The 26,246-nt window shown below is 35.9% G+C and overlaps 1 protein-coding gene across 1 annotated transcript; it reads left to right on the top strand.

Moving 5' to 3' along the window:
* Positions 1-7,818: 7,818 nt before the first annotated feature.
* TDO2 (tryptophan 2,3-dioxygenase) lies at positions 7,819-25,390 on the top strand. Its single transcript, XM_047092069.1, has 12 exons — positions 7,819-7,853; positions 8,072-8,177; positions 9,781-9,871; positions 11,856-11,926; positions 13,482-13,609; positions 14,884-15,070; positions 16,315-16,422; positions 19,356-19,467; positions 20,983-21,040; positions 22,532-22,611; positions 23,449-23,539; positions 25,237-25,390. Exons 1-12 carry the CDS (start codon positions 7,819-7,821, stop codon positions 25,388-25,390), a joined length of 1,221 nt encoding a protein of 406 aa, XP_046948025.1.
* Positions 25,391-26,246: the final 856 nt, after the last annotated feature.

A 26,246-nucleotide genomic window follows, 5' to 3' on the forward strand; every position in this document is an offset into this window, starting at 1 on the left:
TATTCTTTCACCAATGCCTTACTTCCTGGAGCAGCTAGTAAATCTGTCATAAAGATCAGATTCTGGATATTGTGATTTTATCACATCATTAAATAAAAGTTTAAATCAAAGTCAAATAAACAAATCATTACCGTGAAAAAATGACTTCTTTATTGCATAAGATAATTAAAGGTATTCTTAGATTTACAGTAATGCAGAACATGGAACTTAATCTTTGATTAAGAGGAGAATCAGTAAAAGTATATAGAAAGGAAAAACTCAGATTACTTTTGGTCACCAAGTGCATGGAGGTTTTCCCCCTTCAAGCAATCTCTCTCTCTCTCTCTCTCTCTCTCTCTCTCTCTCTCTGTCCCTAGTTATTGCAACCACTGAAGACTTTAAAATCCCACCTGGAGATCAGGTGAGAACAGAACAAAGGGTGGGCAGAAAATTAAACCGCAGATCAAACAGATAGGAGGCTGGTGAGCAGACTGTGGTTACTCATGTTTTCACCAAGCACTGGCTACAGAAAAGATAAGTGGCCCTCACAGGCAGGGTCTCTGCCCTAGAGTAACAGGGTACAGAGGCCACCATGAGCTCCCAGCTAAAAAACATGGGAGGAACAAGAAGAAAAGGCACTTCCAAGGAAGGAAAAATAAAGCTGGACACCAGCTGGGTCTTCTGCAGTTTGACTCAATTCAACACTATCTACCTGGAGATAGTGTCAGATCCAACAGGTGAGGGGCTCAGTCTCACAAGACTGCCTTCACTCCACTTCAGATGTCAATCACAAGTAGGAGGTCCCCAGGTTCCCCACAACTTTTGTCCCACTTGGCTACAAATAGGAGGTCCCCGTGACCCTCTCCTTGCCTTCAGTTAATTTACTATACAGTGGCTCAAAGAAGTCAGGGAAACATTTACTAAGGTGGCCTTTTATTAAAGAACATGATAAAGGGTATAGATGAGAAGCCAGATGAAAAGGTACATGGGGCAAGATATTTGGGGAAGGGTGCCGAGCTTCTGTGCCCTCTCTGAGTGTGCTACTCTCCCCACATTTCCACCAGTTCACCAACTCGGAACCTCTCTTAACCTCATACTACTAGGATTTTTATGGAGACTCTCACATAGACATGATCAATCATTAACTCCATTTTCAGCCTTTCTCCCTTCTCAGAAGAATGGGGGGCAGGACTGAAAATTCCAAGCTTCTAATCATAACTTGTTCTTTCTGGTGACCATTGCTCATCCAGGAACCATCCAAAACCTCACCCAGAGTGGCCTCAATAGAACGAAAGACTTCCTTCTCACACAGGAAATTAAAAAGTTTTTAAGAGTGGTATCAGGAACCAGGGTCAAAGACCAAATATAAGAACCAGAAATGTTCCTAGTGCTCTTATCACTTAGGAAATTACAAGGGTTTCAAAACTCTGTGCCGGGAACCGGGGGCAAGGGCCAATATGTATTTTCTCTTATTGTCACAATGTGTTATTGAAGTCTAACAGTTGGGAGTTACAAGGCAGCTTCTGTGGGAGAAAGAGAAAAGACTTCAGAGAGAGCGACCTCCATTTGTATTCTGGCTCTGTCAGTTACCAGCATCTGTGGTCACAGTTCTTAGATGACTAAATCCATGAACCTATAGAACAACTCTAGCATAAGGCCTGGCATATAGATGTTACAAAAACATAGTTCTTTTCTCTTATCCTTTATTGAATTTTCTCCATCCATTTGTGCAAAGAATTTCACAAAATTGGCCAATTGTTGGGGAATGATTGATCTAATCTCGATCTCATGAGAATTCAAAAGGCACAGAAGATAGTTAGCTGCACCTGAACAACTTTTACTGAGAAGGTGCTTAGCAAACTGTTGACTTACTGACCTGCCTGTATGCAAAGATAAAGTAGAAATACGCAACACACAGTACCTGCAGCTTCACAATTTTATTTTATTATTTTTAAGAAAATTTTTAAAGATTTTTTAAAGTTTATTTATTTTTGAGAGAGAGAATGGGAGAGAGAAAGAGAATGTGGGAGGGGCAGAGAGAGAGAGGGAGAGAGAGAGAATCCCAAGCAGGCTCCCCACTGTCAGTGCAGAGCCCAACGTGGGGCTTGAACCCGTGAATCGTGAGATCATCACCTAAGTTGAAACCAAGTGTCAGACACTTAACCGACTGAGCCACCCAGGCACCCTGAAGCTTCAGAATTTTAAAACCAAAGTTCATTGACTGCCTTCATCGGTTACCCAGGTTTTTCCTTCTCGTGTTTCTCAATATTGTCAGTAAGCCACTCTTCTGTTTCATACCTGAATTTTTAAATTCATCTTTGACTCTGCTGAAAGATGTACCTGGCTTCATACAAAAGATTCAAGCGGGAGGAACACACAGTACTCTTTGTCTAGAGGCAATAAAGCCTAGTGAGCAAGTCAGGCAGAAAACCCAGGGATAATAATTACATGTGATAAATGCTAAGAATTTAAATATAAAAATTTGTTGTTGAACCACTGGAAAGGAAGTAATTACTGTTACCTAGGGTATCATAGAGGAAGTGCTATTTGACATGTGTTTTTTAATTTTATTTTATTCAAAAAAATTTTTTTTAACATTTATTTATTTTTGAGACAGAGAGAGACAGAGAATGAATGGGGGAGGGTCAGAGCGAGAGGGAGACACAGAATCCAAGGCAGGCTCCAGGCTCTGAGCTGTCAGCACACAGCCTGATGTGGGGCTCGAACTTGCGGACCGTGAGATCATGACCTGAGCTGAAGTCAGATGCTTAACCGACTGGGCCACCCAGGCACCCCTGAAATGTGTTTTAAAGAATGAGTAAGAGTTCAGTAGGTGGAGGGACAGGGAGATTATTCTAAGCAACGAGAAGTTAGAAGATTCTCAGAACTTAGTGTCTATGCTTTGGATTTATTATAAGATGTTTAGGTGGAAAGTGAGAGGGAATGAAATCTGAAAATTACATAATCTAAGAGTGTGAAGTCTTCGGTTCTCTCCTAATAAATTAGGGCATTATGTCAATTCTGTTGAATGTTTAAAGATATAAGTTTATTCCAGGGGCTCCTGGGTGGTTCAGTTGGATAAGCGACCAACTTCAGTTCAGGTCATGATCTCACGGTTCATGAGTTCAAGCCCTTTGCGTGTCAGGCTCTGTGCTGACAGCCCAAAGCCTGGAGCCTGTTTTGGATTCTGTGTCTCCTTCTCTCTCTGCCCCTCCCCTGCATACACTCTGTCTCATTCTGTCTCTCAAAAATAAACAAATGTAGAAAAAAATGTCTTTAATATATGTTTATTCTAGTAGCATCAGAATTTTCTTCCCTCTTCCTTTTCAAAGAACAGACTTGTCTATTTGAGCATTTTGCAAATTTTCCTGACTTGAAACCCCCTTTAATAGTATTTTTAAAGATGGTTTTAAGTATTACTTTAGTAACAATAAGATGAACCATATGAAATTGCTGTTTTTTAGCCATTTGGACTTACCAAAATAAAAATTTCAGATGATCCAAACTGTATATCGGGCTATATGAAGATTTTTCATCATTTCATTGATTTTATTTGGTTAGTTATAAAATGTGTTCTTTTTTAAAAAAAAAATCTTTAACTTTTATTTTTGAGACAGAGAGAGACAGAGCATGAATGGGGGAGGGTCAGAGAGAGAGGGAGACACAGAATCTGAAACAGGCTCCAGGCTCTGAGCTGTCAGCACAGAGCCTGACGCGGGGCTCGAACTCACGGACCGCCAGATCATGACCTGAGCCTAAGTTGGACGCTGAACCAACTGAGCCACCCAGGCGCCCCTAAAATGTGTTCTTAATACTTTCAAAACTTATTTATGGAGATTATAGCATAGTGCTTCTGTACAATTCATCCTATTCAGATAATTTTAAAATGAATTCTCATTTATAAATAGTACACTAATCTAAAAATATTCTATAAAATTTTATAATAAAAAGCATGACTTTTTGGCAAATTTCAAATGGCAATATATCAAATTTGACCTGGGGGACGAAATAAATGTTAAAATGTCAATTGGAGTTTTACCACAAATTATATCATCAATAGTGGACAAAAGCAGTTTTTAAAACCTTGTGTTTGAAAATGCTACATCTTACATTTGAAATATCAATGGAATTATTTTTCTAATATTCATGGTTTTCAAAAAATAAGGAAAATATGGAAGTACAATATGAGTTTATCTGTAAGCATTTCTCCACAAAGATCACATTCCATAGACCAGGAAAACAAAAATGTCACCTGGTGCCTGGCTCCTTTCTGATCCTTTTTTGCTGTGTGAGACACAACAGTTTTCTTACCTACAAAATGGCTTAGAGTCACCTTACATAAATATATCTCCCAATATATATTTTTTTCTCCTTGGAAACTAGTCATCCTAAATCCACACAGGGGAAGAAATAATCTCTTAATTGATCCTTAATTAACATCACAAGTACCCATTCCCTTGAAATAGGTGTCCTAGTAGTTTCTTGTCTGCCTTTCCTTGGGTCTGTCATAATAAGCAAATATTAGTTATGGATGGCTGTTCCTGAGTTTTATGAGATTGACTTTGAAAAGCTTCTACTGTATAACTAAGTTTAAATGCTGGCTAAGGAGTTTTAATTTTCCTCAGACTGCCAACTATGAGAATCAATCCAAGCATTAACAACAACAACAAAGCAACATCAACAACAATTGACTACATGATACAATAAAAGGTAATTCATTCTGTCTGACCAAATGAAAGACTTCTTGAATGGCTGCTATGTTCACAGAACCTTCTTTGCTTAGCAAGGAAAAATATTTTGAAAAACCAAAAAGTAACTGTTCAGTTCTTAAATGTATTAAATCTCATGATGAGTTAGGGGATCTATATATATTAATTAGGCTTTCTCCAAAGCAGAGCCTGAGACAGGGACTTGAGCAGAGGGAACTTATTTGGGAGACATTCCCATGAATAATAATGACAGAGCAGGAGTGTGAGACAGGAAGGGAAAGAAGAAAAGCCAAAGGATTCATTTGTGAGGTCAATGCCCTAAATAACTGGGATTCCTCCAGGATAGTTGGAGAAGGGTGCAGAGTACCTTCAGAATTATCTTCTGCAAAATGAGATGCTGGAGCATTTATCCATGAGAACTCCCTTCTTGGTTTAGTGTTTCTATGTCTACCACAATCTTTAACTGTTGACAAAGAAAAATGTGAACAGTTGGGTACAGGGCAGGGCTAGTTCTAAACTATGAGGATTATGGGAAAGAATAAAATGGAACATTCTATAATGGGTTAACAGGTTCATATAGCCTTTTATTTGGAAACCAATACGGTGATGACTGAAGAAATAAGAAAATTCCTATTCACTTTCTAAATTTTGCCCAACGCCAGATCCTGCTAATTCTTGCCTCTGTTTCATCTCACAAGCTCACTTCTCTATATCCTATCCTTTAAAATCACAAGGGAAGAACGAGAGATGTAGGTTTTGGTTTTAGTAGTCTTAATTGTTTTTAATATTTTTTATGACATATGTGAGGAAAAAAGTCATCTTATCTCTCAAGTTTTAGGTATTTTTACTCCTAAAACAGGTTAGATGGTTTCTAGAGTCTGTTTTAGGCCCAGAATTGGTCATGACTCATGTCTTCTAAGCATGCTTATCAGTCAATATTACCTTTAATGTATCCCTTCTGTAATTAATGTGTGCAACAGAATTATATGCATATGGGTGTATAATGAGATTAGAAGTTACTACAAATCCTTGCCTTGTACCAGTAGGTTCTTTAGTTACCTGCTATAATGCCTGAGGATGTCATCGCCAAATTTGATTCTTTGAGTTAAAGTGTATTTCTGGGAGATCTGTGTAAAATATCTGTACATAAAATATCTTGGGGCAGCAAAGACTATATTGGTTATAGAGGTGTTACATCTGATCATGAAGAAAGATTTCTCAATCTGAGGTAAACATCACATTGAGAAATTGGTTTCCAAGTGGCAACATTTTATGTATATATATCTATATCTATATCTATATCTATATCTATGTATACAACCAGTCATATATTTTATAACAGTTTTGATTGCAAAAATTAAAGGGAATATATGTATTTGAGGCATTGTCGGTTACTTTCCTGGCTGAAGGAAACAAGCTTTTCTTAGATTAATTTATAATTTCCCTGATGCACTAAATTCAAATCCTTGAGTAATTGGTACCTGGGTTGCTAAGGTTAACCACTGAATTGACACTACTTAGAAAACCCAAGTGGAATCCTATTTAAAAAAGAAAAAAGAAAACGGTGTTGCTTCAAAAATATCTACTTTTTTCTAATTTGTAGTGAAAAGAACATCTCCTTATTTCTTTCACTAGTATGTTCACCTTTAAGGGAAGAACGCTTCTCAACCCAAGAGACTTAAAAGAGTCGAATAAATAATTTACCTATATTCTTTGTAAACACATACCAAGTGGTACAACCATGTGTTGAAAGGGAAGTTATTAAATATTTTCTGCTTCCAGACACCATGGGCAGGGCACTAAGAAAGGGCGCTCTGCCTCTTTTGCAGACAACCCCTCCCCACTGTGTGAGCAACGCCAGAGTCACCTGTAAAAAACCCAAAGGGAATAGGAGGGGTTTAGGGTATGGTTTCGCCGATTTCCCAGTTCTCTTTATGGCATGGCATGTTCATGCTGTTTCTCTTTCTGTAAGGCTGCATTAAACATTATAATTTATTATAGTCATAAAAATCAAGATTTCAGGGTGGATTGGGACCTTCAGAATTCTGATGAGTATTGAACCACTTCCATTTGGTAGCTGATCATGTATGGAAGTTAAATCACTTTTTCCCATGGCACACAATTCATCAGTGGCAGAGCCAAGACTAAAAATGACATATCTGACGTCTAATTATTTTGGTGAATTTGACATCAGATGACCATTCTGAGGGTTAAATACATGGGAAATGCTGGCTGTATATGTAGTTCTTAACATGTAGCAGTGTTGTACCAAGAACAGGGTGATGGAGTTTCTACCCTGGCTCAATAGTTTTTAAAGCCATAGTTTAGAACTTGGACAAATAAATAATGTTTTCTGGGAAAAATATTTTATCACCGACATTGTCTCAAATTGTGGGCACTTTATTACTGTTTTTACATGATCTATAAAGTACCTTAGTGTGGATGACTCCCAGTGTCCTACAAATGCTATGCTACAGGTAAGCAGTAAATTAGCAATGTCCGTTTAAATTCCAATACAATACAACAAACGACCCAACTGCTCGTAACTTTCAGATGAGATTCAGGCCAGAAGCCCAGGGAACACGAGACAGAAATGAGGTTTGAGCATGTACTCTGCCTTTGTCATATAATGAATTTCGTCTCCCAGAGACACCCAAGTTCAGCTTTTGGCTTAGCACTCATAAGAATATAGAAATATGAGACTGGGAGAATAAATAACTTGTTTTTTACAAGCTCATTATATTATATACCCTAAAATGTTATGCCAAATGTTTTATTGGAATAGAGTAATTAAATGTCTTTAAAAAAATAGCCTCCATTGCTTTATTTACTGTTTGTTATTTTGGATATAAAAGCAGAACTTAGCTAGTCAAATGACCTGGTTTGGCAGAATACTCACTTTTTTTTAGCAAACAAACTGGCCCCCACACAGATCCACACTAAAGTTTACAGAGTTCAGCTTCTGTACCAGTTGAAACTAGAGCCTACCTATGAGCACAGAGAGAGAACTGATTGGCTGGTGCAGAGCGAGGAGGATATATAAAAGGCCTCTGTGGAACATCTGGGAAGGTCAGTGATATCACCTGTTCAGAGTCAAACCTTGGAGCTTCTCAGACGGTACATTTTCACCATGAGTGGGTGCCCATTTTTAGGAAACAACTTTGGGTGAGTATTTACCTCTATTTTAAGTATGGTTAGGCACTTAGAAATGCCAAGTAAGAACGCTTCAATTTCTGAATTTCAAACACATTGAAAATTGTCGCCCATATTCTCTTGTTAGAAAATCAACTTTAAAAACAGTAGGAGAATTTTGACTACTCATGTTGTTAGTTATCACGCTGTCTCAAGATCTGCTGTTTTCTCCTCACTTATTTAATCTGTAGATGTGCTTTTAAAAAATTGTCCATAGAAGGCAGTGAAGACGACAAATCACAAACCGGTGTGAATAGAGCCAGCAAAGGAGGACTTATCTACGGAAACTACCTGCATGTAAGTGGGAGAGCCCTTACAGTGCTCAGCCTCCATTGTTAGGTGCTAAATTCCACAAAGTGACATTTTCATGTTTTGGGATTTTTTGTGTTTTTTTTTCTCTCAGTCACCAAAAAGTTTTCTGGACCTAATGATATCCCTTTTCACGGAATGTATGCCTTTTCAGCTTTTTAAAGAATAATTCAAGAGACTCATATGTGAAAATTCACCTCTCTGGCAGAGATACAATAGAAGCAGAGGACATTATCTTGAGCAGAAGAGTGTAAATGATAAGATAAAGTGTAGATAACTGGCAGGCATTTCACAACTTGTGTAAATAAGACATAGTCACTAAATCCCAGCCTAGGTAATTGCGAATGTATCCAGAAAAATTTATTTATTAAATCCTTTATCACAAAGTAGAAATGTTGAAGGTACATGTTTTCTTGAAATCGTTAGTAAATGAAAGAGGGATATTACAAATGAGGTCTTTGGCAATAAGTCTGGGGTCAATTTACAGCGTGTTTGTCATATATATATATATATATATATATATTTTTTTTTTAATAGACTTTATTGACAGATTGGTTTCCATACAATACCCAGTGCTCATCCCAACAAGTGCCCTCCTCAATGCCCATCACCCACTTTTCCCTCCATATTTTTTAAGAAGTGAAATATTTAGACCCTTTGCTGCTTTCATTGATGGGTTGCTGAGGATGAGCTGATAAAGAACGTTAAGATCTTCTTAGAATAGGCTCTCTAGGGAACAAAAGAGCGGAAGACTAACAGTGAGCTCAGCAAGTGACCAAATTTTTATCATACTCATTTCAAGAGGCAGAGGGATATGATTTCTCAGTGAGTGTAATGGTATTTTTTTATGATAGAATCCTACCAAATATAGTTTCTTATGAAGAGAATAAAAATCATAAATTTAACTCATTCTTTATAAGACTCATGCACTGTTGAAAAAATAGATTGCTTCCTGAGAATTTGGAAACTGGGAAATTTTTTTTCAGTATTGTATTCTTTTTTTTTTTAATGTTTACTTAATTTTGAGAGAGAGAGTGAAAGAGAAAGAGAGAACGCAAGTGGGGGAGGGGCAGAAGGAGGGGGACAGGATTTGAAGGACTCATCCTGACAGGAGTTTCAGTGCAGCAAGCACAATGTGGGGCTTGAACTCATGAACCCACGAGATCATGACTTGAGCCAAAGTTGGATGCTCAACTGACTGAGCCACCCAGGAGCCCCTTGTATTCTACTTCTTTTTAAAATTAATAAAAAAAAAAAACAAGTTTTGCAATTTCAAAATTAATCCTTCTTTTTTAAAATCTTTTTTTAGCCTTATTGAAATATAACTGATGTATAACATTGTGTAAATTTGAAGTATATAACATGTTAATCTGACACACATATATTGCAAAATGATTACCATCATAACACTGGCTAACATCTGCATGGCGTCACATAATTACCATTTCTTCTTTGTGGTGAGGACATTTAGGACCTACTCTCTTAGCAACAGTTTATTAACTATAATCCCCATGCTATATATTAGATCCCCATGATTTATCCATCTTATGGAAGTTTATACAAAATTGGTTTTTCTATTTTTTGTTTAAAGTTGGAAAAGGTTTTGAACGCACAAGAACTTCAAAGTGAAATAAAAGGAAATAAAATCCATGATGAACATCTTTTTATCATAACTCATCAAGGTAAGTTGAACAAAAGGTTGGACAGTAACTATTCCACAGGCATTTCCCAACAATAATGAGGAAACCTACAATTCTTTTAACTATAAGATGGCCAAAGACTAAAAAATCCCTTCTGTTAGAAATCCTCGAGAATATTTTACTGCCAGGTAAATTCTCATAAGGCATCCTTCTAGGGTTTATAACTGTCTTCTTTATGTTTTTTTTTTACTGTTATTTGGATCAGGGAGGACTTTCTCTTTTTCCTAAATCCAAGGAAACTTTCTGTCTCTTGTAATTCACAAAAAAATTGCAAGCTAACAAGTTACTACTTTTCAACTTAGAACTTTAAAAAACTATTTTCAAGAAATAGATCACTGAAATGTATTGTGACTTTACACAATCGTATATAAATCTGGTACTAAATGTAAATGTTAAATTTGCCTAAAATGTATGTTTATTCTCTCCAGACTTCTTACCTCTGGGCAGTGGCTTTTAACATAGGAATCCATGACTTTGGGAGTTTAGAAAGTCCCTGAACTCTTAAAATTGTGTTCAAAATTTCATGAATATGTATCTTAAAGAGGTCCATGACCCCAGAATATTAAAATTTACTCTAAGATTGTTGGTGTCATAATATTGTCGAATGTCTGACCATGACCAATGACTCATGGTAGCCAGTGCCCCATTTCTAAACATGCTTCTTTTTCCTACCAGTTCTTTGTATCTCTTCCTCAAATGGTTGTTTAACTGGCTGGTTAAAATGAGCAAGTCCTCAGAGTGAAAAAATAAAGATGGAAAATAAGTGGCTTGATATGTTGTTACTTCTCCTGTTTTCATGTTTACATTTTTATTGGTGACTTAGGCCAAGACAAAATCAGCAGAAGAGGAATTGTGGCAGGGTAGCACAAATTTGGGGACAGAAAATTGTTTAGAATCCCACCTCTACCATTATAAATTGTGTGACTTTGGTCAGGTGTCTTGACCAATGATTCTACTTCTCTGTCTATAAAATGGAGAGAATGACTTTATCTTCTTGTTCATAGAGTTCTTGTGAAGACGAAATGAGTTAATGTGCCTTGAGCCCTTAGCCCAAGGTATGGCACATAATAAGCATCCAAAAAATGGAAGTATCATTATTTGATAGGGAGACTTTCCTTCCATCCTTCAGCTACAACATGTGGTCAGTGGGTCACAGAACAAGCCACAGAAAATAAAACTTGAAAAAAAGATACAGAAACCGATTAATAAATATTTGATTTGTTCTTTGTCCAAATATGAAAATTAAATCCCTGAAGGTCTCCTTAAATATAATTTAAAATTATAATTTGATTCCTCTCATTAGTACAGAAACATACTCTTTACCCAAACAATAGCACCAAATAGAATGCACTAGGCATCTCTAGGATTATTGATATTCTATACTCATGTAACAACTACACTGGCTATTTAATTCATTTATTCATAAAATAATTAGCCATGGTTTATCTTATGCCAAGCCCTGTCCTAGGTACTGAGGGGAGCAAAAGAGTATAATGAAGTTTTAGACCATTCATGAGCTTGTCCTCCCATAATATTCTAAGCCTCTAGAAACCAAAATTTTGTCATATTCATTAGGTTAGTGGCCATTAATGTCTCAGTTTATAGATGGAGCTGGGTATCACTGCTTTTCCACACACCTTCAGCATCCGAACAGTAAGTTAGAATTAGATTGTGTGTTATATATTAAAAGACCTAGACAACATATTTGTTGAGAGAAATCAAAATAATAATAATGAATATAAAGCTTGCAGATAAAGTGACTGGCATATTAAAACATTGAAAAAAGAAGGCTATGATAACATTATGACTGATACGCATTTTTAGCATAAAATAAGGCTGTATTGGCATTTATTATTTTTAAATGACATTTTATTTCTTTTTCAATGTGTTAGCCATATCTTTCATGCGATTCTGGTCAAGAAGTGTCCCATAACTTTTCAATTGACAATGATTTTTCTCGTTGCAGCTTATGAACTCTGGTTTAAGCAAATCCTCTGGGAATTAGATTCTGTCCGAGAGATCTTTCAGAACGGCCATGTGAGTTATTATATCACAATATTAGATTTATATATATATTTTTGGAGAATGTAGAAAAGTACTGTTAATTAGAAAAACTGAATACTAATGAGGGAATTATTACTTAGCAGAAACATTTAAAAAACTTTTCTGAGTGGACACGAATGTAGTGATACTTTCCCCATGCCATTGCTGCCTTCCAGCTACATATGGCTCTAAGGGTCCTTTCAAGTTTCAGTTTCAGGCCCCTTGTTTAGAACTTGATTTTTTTCCCCCTTGAAGAAAGTTGTTATGTATGATGGTAGATTGCCAATATAGCTAATATAGATCCTTTAGTTAAAAGGTATCAGGATTGTATTTCTTTTCTTTTCTTTTTTAATGTTTATTTTTGAGAGAGAGAGAGAGACAGAGGGAGAGAGAGAGAGAAAGCATGAGCAAGGGAAGGAGGGCAGAGAGAGAGGGAGACACAGAATCCAAAGTAGGCTCTAGGCTCTCTGAGCTGTCAGCACAGACAGCGATGTGGGGCCTGAACTCACAAACTGTGAGATCATGACCTGAGCCAAAGTCAGACACTTAACCGACTGAGCCACCCAGGCGCCCCTCAGGATTGTATTTGTCATGAATATTTGCTGTAGGAAGATAGGAACAATGATGAGGAAGTGAAACAGTAAGAAAGGAAGAGGCAGGAAGAGAGTAGTAGAAGAAAGAAAAAGAGAAAAGAGAAGAGGAAGAAGGGAATACAGAGGGAAAGTCTGGAGAGGCTCAAGAGTGGGAGGAGAGCAGAGCAGAGCTGAAGGGCACTTCCCCACCTCCCAGCTTGCCTCTTGCTCCCACACACCTTCCCCAAGCAGCACACAGCCTGAGGTCCTTGCCTTGAGCCCCTGCTCCTAGAGAACTCTGCACAGACAGTACTCTTCCTACACATATGTATACAATTCCCATTTATGTTAATGGCAACTTCTGGGCCCTCAGTAAAGAGCAGATTTGTCAAGGTGTTGCTTAACCCTAACACAGAAGTGTCCATGTTTCTTTGACCTGTATTTCTAGAAACAAACTAAGAGAGAAATTTACTTTGAAATCATTGGACATTGGGTTCCAAAATTGACTTCTCACTTGCTTCTGTATAATTTTCTATTTTAAAGAAAGACTAATGGGAGTGCCTGGGTGGCTCAGTCGGTTGAGCATCCGACTTCGGCTCAGGTCACGATCTCATGGTTTGTGGGTTCAAGCCCCACATTGGGCTCTGTGCTGACAGCTCAGAGCCTGGAGTCTGCTTAGGAATCTGTGTCTCCATCTCTCTTTTCACCTCCCCCACTCACAGTCTGTCTCTCTCTGTGTCTCAAAAATAAATAAACATTAAAAAAAAAAGACTACCGATTCCAATTTTGCACACAATCTTTGCACACAACTTATAGTTGCTATTCATATTCAATATATATGGATGGCAAATGTTAATTCCAGTGTTCCTCTTTAAAATAGAGAGAAAGTTAATAGGAATGCACTGTGGTTTGTAGTCTATCTTGTATCTTCTAGAAATCAGAACTGATTACTCGATGTTTCATTTCTTAACTCTCAGGTTAGGGATGAAAGGAACATGCTTAAGGTTGTTACTCGAATGCACCGAGTGGCAGTGATCCTTAAGCTACTGGTGCAGCAATTTTCTGTTCTGGAAACGATGACAGCCTTGGACTTCAATGATTTCAGGTGTGTACATGTGGCTTTGTAATAATGCAGCGCGGTTTACCTTTCCATTCCAGTGGGGTAAGAAGAGAACATGTGTGCCATGTGCTGTGTGAGTAAGGAGCCTGTCCTCCTGACCCTGTGTCACTATAAACATGCAGGGATCTTAATCTCAAAGCATTTGAGAAGTTATTAAAAATCATTCATCACTCACTTTTACATATGGACATAATATTATGATCGCTTAATTTCAATTCATTTTTTGTGCCCTGTTTTTATCTCAAAAGAACGTTACACTTGATCTTAGCCAAAAGGCCAAGAAGCCACTGCAATGAATTTTAGACAACTTATCAAAATGGCTAACGTGGCTGATACAATACATACAACTAAATTAAAAAGAAATTAAAAACTAAAAATAAAAGGGAAACAAGAGTTGATGGGATGCCTGTCAGCAAAACTGTCAGTTTAAGTTATGAATTGAACTATAAATGTTAGCTGTGCATTTCCAGGCGGGCAAAGCCATATTTATACTTTTTAAAAGGCTTTTTTCATGCCAAAATTTGAGAAGAGATTTTCTTTAAGAGTACCAGGTGAATTTAATGATGTAATAGGCTGTCTCCAACATGTGTGACAGTCAGGGGTTTAAAAATCCCTTGTGGTGGATTTAAAAATTTGAAGTCTTACAACCAATTAGATGAAGGAAGCTTAGAAGGATAGAAGAGTTTGGGTGGTTGTAGGGTGGGATAAGAACATTTTTGGATTGCCTGTTTTGTGTGAGGCAATATCTCATTTATTTTACTGGTAGGATCTCGTTGGTATACTTAATACTAGGTAGTGAGATCAATAATAACATCCAAGAATATAAATTTTAAGAGGGATTAAATAATATTTATAAAGAATCTTTCAGCACTATAGAATAAAAATACTGTTGTTCAATGTACACCTGTCTTTACCTTAGGAAACAAATTGGTACACAAACACATAAGCATATATGTATCTATACGTGTGTGTGTATATATATATATAACACACACACATATATGCCATTTCCCAAACGATATAAACATGCCGTCTTTAAATTGATTAACTGACAGGAACAGTGATGTTTAGGTAGCTCAATTTTCTTTCTTTGGGAAGATCAAACCCCAGGTCCAACTCTAGGCAGTTATGTGTTCTCGGTGATGTCCAAGAGAGTAAAACTAACGATCTTTCACAACAGAAGAAAGCATTACAGTGATTTACAATGTCAACTCCTGTCATCTTTCTTTTCTCTTCCCTTCCTCCTTTTATTCTCAAAGAGAGTACTTGTCTCCAGCCTCAGGCTTCCAGAGTTTGCAATTCCGACTGTTAGAAAACAAGATAGGTGTTCTTCAGAGTTTGAGGGTCCCTTACAACAGAAGACATTATCGTGATAACTTCAGAGGAGAAGATAATGAACTGCTACTTAAATCCGAGCAGGAAAAAACACTACTTCAACTAGTGGAGGTACATGCTCAAATACTGTCTCTAAAGTCTAACTCCCCACATCTTGTTAATTGCGCTTCTGCTACATGGAAGTTTTAAAACTCAAAGGTTTTGTCACATTCATGGTAAATAAGAACAGAAAGACTTTAAAGGAATGCTTCAACTCAAGTAATTGAAATATTTAAACTATTAAGAACTCCCTTGAGAATTTCAGAAATATTTATATAACAACTCTATGTTAATATTTAATCGCCTTCTTATCTTATAAAACAATTCCTTTAAACAACCCTGCTAAACAACATTTAACTAGCTGATTTTAACACCGAGTGTAGTTAATTATTCAGTGAGCTTTATTCTCTAAAATATTCCATTATTGAAAAGTTCCACAAGTTGTGTGTTTTTCTCAATTAAACTAAATTACTAAGAGTATAATCTTCAGAATTTGTTCCTTTCATATCTTAATTCCCCATGGGTCTATAAAAGGTCTTGAGGGATTACTGTTTTTTCACAAGTAAATTATTAAATAAAGATTATATGGTCTTGATTTCCTTCACAAGGGTTTTTCCTTTGCAAATTAAAAATTTTTTTTAGTGACTTATACTTTGCACACGGATCCCCTGGGTATTGTAAATGTGGACTTAGGTTAATATAGTATATATAACTCCAAATAACAGCTCATAAAGATACGGAGGGAAAGAGTCACAAAGTTAATTTCAAAACCAAAAATAGGTCAGATGAGAATCCATAGGTGCACAAATTTTGTTTCATTTCTACATTAAAAAGTCTTGTATATGTAAAAAAAAAAAAGGTTTGTGGACTCTTAAAATAACTGAGTGTTTAGTTGATTTCAGATTTCAAAGTTGCCTAGATACCATGCTCCTACATTTAGAAGAGAGCATATGATATGCATGTCATAATTCCTTCATATCCTAAGACATAAGGTATTTTGAGAATAAACCAGAAGACTTCATTAAAACAACATTTAGATATGTTCATAGACTTATAGAACAAAATTGGAATCTGTAATAACACATTTCTTAATAAATACAGAGTAAATATTATTAATATGATTGCTTTAAAGATTAAGAAATGAAATGTAATAAATTGCTATTCATTAAATGAATAAATTTAAGGGAAAGAGAAATATTTATATACAAAAAAACTTATGACATACTTCCCATTTCAAGTTCATAGATGTTAAGTACAATGTATTTTATATATTTGAAATTTTATAATGTATTTACTTAAAAAAAATAATACTTCAGGCGTGGCTGGAAAGAACACCAGGTTTAGAGCCACATGGATTTAACTTCTGGGGAAAGCTTGAAAACAACATTCTCAAGGGCCTGGAAGAAGAATTCACAAGAATTCAGGTACTTATGATGCCATAAGTAAATATATTTACTACAGATGAAGTATTGAAAATTTTATTTAACAAATCCCTAATTTTCTTTTAAACGTTCATTTTTCTTATATTCTTTTTCTTTCACAAATGCATCTACACAAAATATTTTACATGGTTGATTTTATTTTATTTATGTACAATAGAAATTAAAGTAATAAGTTCATTCTGGGCAAGATTTTGTGTTTGATAAATATATAAGATTAATAGACCTTTTTTATTTCTATCAAAAATTTCATATCATGACCAATTCTAGACAGAAGTAGGCTCACAGAAGACCAGTCAACCAAAGATATCCTGGGTCCTTCTTAACTGCTGTCAGTTACAAATTTCTTTCACTTGAGATAGATACTGTTGATTCCTCATTTCCCTCAAGCTACAGCTCCTCCGCCACCGTCCTCTCTTCATTACTAAATTTCTTGAAAGAATTATTTCAATTCTATGTCTGGAGAGGCTGTATCTGGAGAAGCTATATCAGGTAGTGCTTACAGCAGGGACGTTGAAATCTCATTGTATGGGTTCAAGTCCCACCTTCACCTCTTAATAACTGTAACATTGAACTTCTTCTGTTACTTAACCTCCCTTTGCTTCTCTTTCACTAATGGTAAAACAGAAAATAAGAGTATCTACCTAGTAAAACAGAAAATAAGAGTATCTACCTTGTAGAGTTATTATGAGCATTTTTAGATTAATATTGGTAAGGTATTTAGAACAGTAGTTAGCATAATTATTTCTTTTTCTTTCGTCTAATCCTCAACCCAGACCAGTCTATCTTCTTGTCCCATCATTCACAGATGGCCTCTAGGTATGTAAATTCAATGGCCATTTTTAATTTACTTGATCTCCTAGTGGCATTCAATAATAATGACTACTTATTCTTACTTGAATATTTTTTCCCCCTTGGATTTGGTACATAACATTCGGTCTTCCTTTAATTCTATGGCCCTATTGTCTTGATTTGTTTCCTTTATTGGCTCATTTTTCTTTCTCAGACCTGTGGGTGGTGGGATTTCACAATGCATTGGCTTAGACCCCTGTATTCTCTCTCTACTCTTTCCCTAGATGAACTCATTTATACCCACTGTTTCAATAGTTACTACTATGCCAATAACTCCCAAACATTTATCTCCAGCATTGATATCTCCTTTCATTTCAAATTACATATTTGACACCTTACTTTATAATTTCCTCCTAGTCCTCTCAAAAACATAATGATAAAACCAAACTTAAAAACAATTTTCTCTTCCTTCCTCTCTCATGTCAACTTAGTCTTCTACAAGTTGAAGAAGTTTTTCTCTTATAAACCATCTTGTTTGTCCAGTCTGAAATGTACAATTGATCTTTGGTACCTCCCTCTTGCTCAATCACTTCTTCAAGTTATCACCAAATCCTACCAATTTTACCTTCTAAATAGCTCTCAGATATCTCCATTGAATGTACCACCACCAGTCAAGTGCAAACTATTACTTTTCACCTGGACTTATAATATTCTCTCAACTATTCTACACTTCTCCCCAATATGACTCCATCCCAATCTATTCTCCATACTGCAGTTGAAACAATCTTCTCAAAGGGCAGAACTGATCACATTTTGCTTTTGCATGAAACCCATGTCTCCCTATTGTTTTTAAAATGAAGATAAACGTCTTTAGCATAGTCTTCAAGGTGTTTTCTGATCTCATGTTGTCCAACCATACTGAATTTCCTTAAGTTGAATTTAGTTCTTTGAATTTACCACCATCTCACAGTCTTTTTATATGTTTTTCTCTGGGCTTGGAATATTCTTCCGCAGGTGGCTCCTTCCCATTCTGCAGGTTGTGGCTCAAGGAAAACTCCTTCAGAAAGATCTCCCCTGACCTACTTATTACTATAATTTATCATGGCATTATGCTTCTCCTATATGCTACTATCAATGTGTGCAATGTAATGCCCAGGTGATTATTTGTGTGTCTTATTCCCATCAGATAATATGCACATGAGATCAGGGAACTCGATTTTTTTAAATGTATTTATTTATTTTGAGAGAGAGAGAGAGAGAGAGAGAGAGAGAGAAGGTGAGGGGCAAAGAGAGAGAGGGAGAGAAAGAGAATCCCAAGCAGACTCCTCACTGTCAGCACAGAGCCCAATGCAGGGCTCAAATGCACTATTGTAGTATCACGACCTGAACCAAAACCAAGAGTCAGACACTTAACCAACTGAGCCACCCAAGCGCCCAAGGAACTCAATTTTTACTCACCTTATCTCTATCATCTTAGCATGACATTTACTAAATAAATGAATAATTAACTGACAATCATGTGCCTACAAGTTCTTACCACACGAGCCATCATTCAGACAAATGGAAAATAATTGAGTTAACTAATTTTTGTGTCAGCTCAATTAATTGAGTTGTAAGTAAAGCATTTGTTGGAGGCAGAAGAGTAAGAATTTCCTGAAATGAATCAATAGATATCAAATGAACAAATATCTGAGGGTGAAAAGTATCTAAGAAATTATATTATAAAATACTGAGTATAGAATATTAATAGAGTTAATAGTTTTCTGACTGGAAATTCTTAACTTTTCCTTTATTTCCTTTCCTGTGATAAAAAACTCTTGTCTAAAATTAGATCATTACCGACTACTCGTAGTTACTTCCGGTTTTGCCCAATCTGAGTCCATTTCTCATGATATTGATGAAAATCTCTCATGAGGTTAACAAATCACGTAAACTTAAATAAAAGGATAGAACCAGTGAGTGTCAAGAAGACCCATGTCATAATTTGTTGTGATATTAGATGTTACAGTAAGTTTTCCAAATATACCCTTTCTGCTCCTGGTGAGTCTATTTCTCACAAAAGATGTTTTCTAAAATAAGAATCTATGATCTCTCTTGGGAATATTAATGCAATATTTCTCCTAAAGGCTAAGGAAGAATCGGAGGAAAAGGAGGAACAAATGGCTGAATTTCGGAAACAAAAAGAGGTGTTACTCTCCTTATTTGATGAGAAACGTCATGAACATCTCCTCAGTAAAGGTATTTTATTCTAAGGATCCTTTTCCCGGAATGTATGCCTGTGAGCCCAAAATATCAAACCTCACGTGGGGGAAATAAAATGAAAATTTATATTCCACTTACAGAAACAAGAACTGGGTTCATTTTATCTGTTACAACCTTATGAAGAAGTTCACATGCTCAGTTCATCTTAAAGACTTTAGTCAGAAGCTTTTGTAATATGCATCAGCCGCGCTGGATACCAAGAGAAATTGAATATGAGTTTGCAATTAGTTCACAGCCTAATAGGGATGGAAATGAAGACAATCGGTGTAATTGTAAACAGTACAGTAGCAGCAGGAGACCAAAAGAATAACTATTGTGAGGGCTGGGGTGGCTTGCCAGAGGAAAGAAGTTTCCCAAGCAGACCAGGGAAAGCACATATTTAGCCCCTCTGGCATAATTAACATTGGGCTATTATTTTCTGAAACCAATTGACCAGTATAATCAATACTTTCATTATATAACTCTTTTATATGTTTAAAATTTTTGTGTTCATTTGTATTTGGACCTTTTATTATAAAGTACTTATAAGCCTTACAAGTTATAAACTTATATAAGATATATATATATATATATATACACACACACACACACATACACACACACACACACAGGCAGAATAGAAGTAAATATTAATTTTTATAACATTAGTATAAGGCATAGCAGTATATGAAATTAGTATGAAATTCTGCAAACTTAAATGTTGTTAGGTCCAGTTTTCTATAAAACCTCTGTAAAGAATAGCAAAATTTTGTTTTTCTGCCGATAGAGCAAAGCCTTTTATTAGAGCACACATATAAGATTTTGTTTTAATGTTTTAGTTTACTTTTGAGAGAGAGAGAGAGAGAGAGAGAAAGACAGAGTGGGAACGAGGGAGGGGCAGAGAGAGAAAAAGGGAGACACAGAATCCGAAGCAGGCTTCAGGCTCTGAGCTGTCAGCACAGAGCCAGATATGGGACTGAAATTCACCAGCAGTGAGATCATGACTGAGCTGAAGTCAGATGCTTAACCAACTGAGCCACCCAGGCACCCCTATGAGATTTTATATAAGGGTTGTACTCCTTGAAGCTGAGTGATTTTAAGTAATGTAAGTGATTTTAAGTGAATCAGAAAATTACTTTCAAATGAACCTCAGAATGAATCTTATTTAACTTTTTTAAAAGTAAGTCATTTTACGGTTTGACTTGAAAAATATATTTATTTTACCATGGAAGTTAAGTGTTTTCTATATCAAGTTTTCCGAATATGATATTTAAAGGTTTTGAAAATTTAAAGTGCATATATATTACATATATATTTAAAGTGTGTATATGTATAATATGTATTACATATGTATTTAAAGTATGTATATATATGTTTGCTTTTTAAAATCTAAGGAATAAAAAATTTAAATAAAACTTTACATTTAAAACTTAATTATTTAAGGTGATGACCAAAATTAATATGACTGACCTAAATTTCTCATTAAATTAAAACTTGCTATATATCTTACAGGTGAAAGAAGACTGTCATACAGAGCACTTCAGGGGGCCTTGATGATATATTTTTACAGGTAAAAGCAAATTAGAAGAGTAGAAGCAGAAATTGAGGAGTGGATACAGATAACACAAAAAGTATAAAGCTTATTATTTTAGCAGTCAATTCAATATGTAGCTACGCCATTTATTTCTATTTTCTTCACATGTTCTGTATGTTTTTTATCGTAAATATTGTTAATAAATATTTAGAGCATTAAAAAAAAAGTATAAAGCTTAGGTGCCTGGGTGGCTCAGTTGGTTAAGCATCTGACTTCGGCTCAGGTCATGATCTTGTGGTTCGTAAGTTCAAGTCTTAAGCCTGCTTCAGATTCTGTGTCTCCCTCTCTCTCTGTCCCTCCCCCATTCACACTCTGTCTCTTTCCCTCTCTCAAAAATAAATAAACATTAAAGCATAGAGCTCATAAATTGCAATCATAGTTTTAAAAAGTCATTTGGTTTGGGGTAAAACTTAGAAAATAATTGTGAAAGTTCACTAGTTTTTTCTTTTAGATAGTATGAGTATAATTTTATCCCTATAGTGGGCAGAAATATACATATATACACACACTAGTTAATTAAATATCTTTGTAATTAAATTCCACAATACATCATACGACGTTAAGTGTCCTAAAAAGCCAAAGTGTAATCTACCTCAGAAACTCGGTCATAAAATGTGTCCCATCATTACACAAGGTTGTAGAGTTATTCCTATTTTATGAAATTAAAAAAACAACTGGGTAAAGTGAAAACACCTTTATAAATTGTTCTCTTTATCCTGCAACTTCAAGTAAAATTGTCTTCACTGTCTGAAGTGTTTGAGGTTTCTCTTAAATGTCCACCTACTCCCATAACGTGTATAAAGGCCTCATCTTCATGTGTCATAACTTAAATGTGTCAGAACAATGGAGAGCACACTAGCAAACATTAAAAACAGCAACAAAAGTAAAATCTCTGTTTACTGGGCCTCTTACTTGTGTTTATTTGATTTTTGTAATCTTCTTAAATTCATTTCTTCAGAAATATCAATAAAATCTTTTGACTCTTTTCCTAAATTCCTACTAAATCTGTGCCATTCAAGTTCACACCTTGGAAGCAGAAAATGTACTGAGATTTGTTGAATGATTAGAAGAAAGGACAAAACATATAGATTAGAGGAAATAAAGGGCAGTTTTTGTTTTTGTGTTTTAATATCTTTGCCCAGAAGAAGTTTTTGAGTGGTATTAGCTGGTGAATCTGAGATAGTGTATATTTACCGTTTAATAAGAATCAATGTTAGCTGTGACTCTGACTGGTTACTTCATGTACATTATATGGAATATTCTAGACTCTTTACACAAATGCTGTAAGATGAGCAGTAGTATCTTCATTTTTGAGATGAAGAAACTAAGACTGAGACAGTAATCCAGAGCTGCTACAGCTCTTAAGAGGCAAAGCTCACATTTGTTTCTGGGGCCAACAGATTAGAAAACTCCTGCCCCTCTGAACACCCTGGATTTGCTTCAATAGACTTATTATTTCTCCTTTAGGGAAGAGCCTAGATTCCAGGTCCCTTTTCAGTTGCTGACTTCTCTCATGGACATAGACGCACTCATGACCAAATGGAGATGTAAGTCTGCCCACACCTCCCAACACTACCACCCAGCCTCGATAATCCTTTTCCCCATCCTGTTTCTTTACTCCTTTTCTCTGTCTGCTCTTGTTCCCACTATCTTTTCTTTCCTCCTTTGTGTGGGAATGAGGTTTGTTTGTTTGTTTGTTTTTTACATCAGCCCAAGTTATTTATTTATTTATTTTTTCAAATCAGCCCAATTACTCTCTTCCAGGGCCATTTACCTGGTACACAGAGTAGACAAAACACCTAGGGCCCAGAGTACCTTTAGGGGCCCATGAAAATGTATTATTTAATAATCAGAAGAAAGAGTTAACTATAGGTTAAAAAAAGTGTCTTAATATATAACCACAACTTATTCAGCTTTAAGCCAACACAATTTTAAAATATAATTTATACACATGCACATATATACATATGTATATGTTCATATATATAGGCATATGTGCATGTGTGTATATATACGTATATATACACACATATATATGTGTGTGTATGTGTGTGTGTGTTTCATGGAAGAAGGGACCCATGCGTGAAGACAAAAGTGGCAAGGGCTCCTGAAAGTCATAATGTGGCCCTAAGCTTCCCTATTGTGTTCGCAGGCTAAACATAATGATGGATGGAGTCATATGCATGTAACCTGAACCAAGTGGGGTGCCAGGCAACCTACAGGTTTCATCTGGCTCTCACACGTAAACCTTCCATATGGCTAAGTGATGATAAGGTGTGAACCTTTTCTCAGAAGCAGTAATCATTACCAACCCCTTGTTTTTAGACCATTGTGGAACTAAAGGCAGAAAAATATCCATGGAGTTAATTTGTGTGTTTGCCTAGATAACCACGTGTGCATGGTGCACAGAATGCTGGGCAGCAAAGCTGGCACTGGTGGGTCCTCTGGTTATCAGTATCTGCGCTCAACAGTCAGGTAAGATGGGGAAATTCACCTGCTTTTCTTGGTGGAAGTCACTGATTTTTTGTTTCTCCGCATACATGTGCATTACCTAGGAAATGTGATTCATACTTGCTCCCATCTGAACTGCTGACAACACATTCATGCTGGCTAGATTAAGGTATTCCTATTAGAGAGGTCGTTGTAAAAATCCTTAGTTCTGGAAGTTCATCCTGAGATGAGATGGGGCAAGGTACCAGTGGCTGCATGACCTGTGAAGATATGAGGGAGTTCATCCACATAGGAATGTTTTCAACTCATTCTGGCCCAAGTTTGGACTAGACTCAAACACTTATCATTCATTCCACTAATGTCCTCGTGCCCAGGTGAATGACACAGTGAAAAAATAGTTTGTTCCCTGGTATGACTATTTTCTAAAAACTATTTCCATCTACTCCAGAGAATACCCAGAGAGTATTTACAAGAAAGGGGCCAATATTTATTTAGCACTTAAAACATGCTAGAGAGATTTCTAGGACATCTGTGTTCTTAACTCACTTAATGTTCACAATATTATAGATGGATATAGAGATAGACATATATGAAAACAGGGAAACTTGCAAAGCTCTTTGGGAAAGGAGAATCAGCTCCAGAATAAATAGATATTCACATTTAGTCCCCAAAATTCTTTATATTGTACATGGCTTTCATCCCTATTCATCCCTATCCCAATTTCAGATTGACAAGTTATAAAACATGAATGTTCAATTTTTCATCATTTTTATAAATTTTCACTTTCCCTAGGAATAAACTCTAGACTAAAAGATTTATAAGATTCATAGGTTTGAATTTTCACAGTCCTTACAATACCTTCTCTTTCCCTGGGGATACATTCTCTAAGCATGAAACAGAACATGATTGCCTGTAGGACATGAGCCCCCACATCAGTGGGTGGTGGGAATAATTAACACAACTAGCATTTCTAGCGTGTCATGATCTCATTATATCTTTACAAAAGCCCAGTCAGAGGAAGGGATTGTAGTTTTTATTTTACAGAGTTAGGGACCAAGACACTGAGGTTTAGACAACTTGTCCAAGATCACACCAGTTGCAAGTGACAGAGCAGAACTTGAACTCTAATTTGACCTCAAAGGCAAATGCTCTTCTGCTCTAAAACTGCAACAGTTAAAACGTTTGACATACACAAGAGCTATTGTAAATGTTAAAACCACATTTATAGACATTTATTATGAATCTAAGATGGTACTTCAATTTATTAATCCATTCATGTCAGTTATTTGACAGCAATTTGGCAGGTGGAAAATATTTTCTGATGAACAACTAAGAATTTTGTGTGTTCTCATTTTTTAAAATTTGCATACCCTCCTTTAAAAGTCAGACACAAGAACACACCCTTATCTTTATGAAGGTAGCATGACAATCATAAGACTCTAGGTTTTAATCTGAACCAACTTGGTCAGGATCAACGAAACATGTAATACTGTTTTATGGCATGAACTTTGGATATGGAATGAAAATAAGGCCATCTTAATGATTATACTCCTTAATTATATATATGTGTATATTATATATAGTACATAAAATGTAATTTATAATATATAAACATAATATTAAATACTAATTGTGGCAAAAAAATCATGAAATTTTTTTGTTGAAAAATTTTAAATATTTCATGTCAATGAATCTACATCTGTATATTTGTGTTTTTCCAGTGACAGGTACAAGGTATTTGTAGATTTATTTAATCTTTCAACATATCTGGTTCCCCGACACTGGATACCGAAGATGAACCCAATTATTCATAAATTCCTTTACACGGCTGAATATTGTGACAGCTCTTACTTCAGCAGTGATGAATCAGATTAAACTCATCTCCAAATCTATGAAGACATCGATTTCTCAGTCTGTGTTTTTTAAAATTTTCTATGAGTTGTCATGATACATCAAGAGTCCCAATGTAATATATGTATATATATATATAGGTAAGCATTGTGGTGCTCTGATTCAATTCTGTAAATAATTTTATAAACTCATTTTTGTAATAATGAATTAAAGAAATTAATTCAGCTGAATTGTAACATTGTACGTAGAAGGTTTTCCTATTAAAACCTCAATGTCCCCTAATAATTACACCTTAAGGTAAACCATTTAACATAATAATCATTATCTCATTTCGTACTTTAATAAGCTTGAAACTTCAGCAATTTCAAATACTTTGTGCAATAAAATGTGTCATTCTACACAAAGAGTTGTACAATCAAAAAGTTTAAGAGATATTTTGCCATATATTGTTTTGGAAACATTGCTCGTATTTATTAGGACTCTCGATGACCAATGACAGAAATCTATCTGAAGCTTGCCCAGAGGGGACTTGGCAATTACTCCACTAGCTCAAAGGATTGAGAGGAGCCTGGGGATGCATCCAGTTCCTGGAGTACCATATTCCTGGAACTTCTGAGGATCCTCTGTGTCTCATCTCTTCTTTTCTGTAGGTGTTGGCTTTATTCTTCCCTGTTGTAGGCCAGCTCCTTCCTCGGGCGAGGTTCCTGCTTCCAGCACCTCTAGACCAGAAAGGCAAAGGTGCTTTTCCCAGTTCCAGTGCTCGTGGTCTGGGAGGTATAGTCAACACAGGATTGAAGTGGACATGAGTGACAGTTCCCTGAACTTTCCAGAAGGGAGGAGAAAATAGACTAAACAGTGATTCAGTTCATTTCTAGTAAGT

Source organism: Lynx rufus, unplaced genomic scaffold (genome assembly GCF_022079265.1).
Source record: "Lynx rufus isolate CCGP_SWC_20201006 ecotype Redwood Valley unplaced genomic scaffold, mLynRuf1.p SCAF_3, whole genome shotgun sequence".
In the NCBI taxonomy this organism is placed as follows: Eukaryota; Metazoa; Chordata; class Mammalia; order Carnivora; family Felidae; genus Lynx; species Lynx rufus.

What these genes read in the sequence shown, in the direction of transcription:
- TDO2 (XM_047092069.1), top strand. Translation starts at nt 7,819, where the DNA reads ATGAGTGGGTGCCCATTTTTAGGAAACAACTTTGG. An exon ending in TTTTATCATAACTCATCAAG is followed by an intron (nt 9,872 to 11,855) that starts GTAAGTTGAACA and finishes TTCTCGTTGCAG; the next exon opens with CTTATGAACTCTGGTTTAAG. An exon ending in TTGGACTTCAATGATTTCAG is followed by an intron (nt 13,610 to 14,883) that starts GTGTGTACATGT and finishes TTATTCTCAAAG; the next exon opens with AGAGTACTTGTCTCCAGCCT.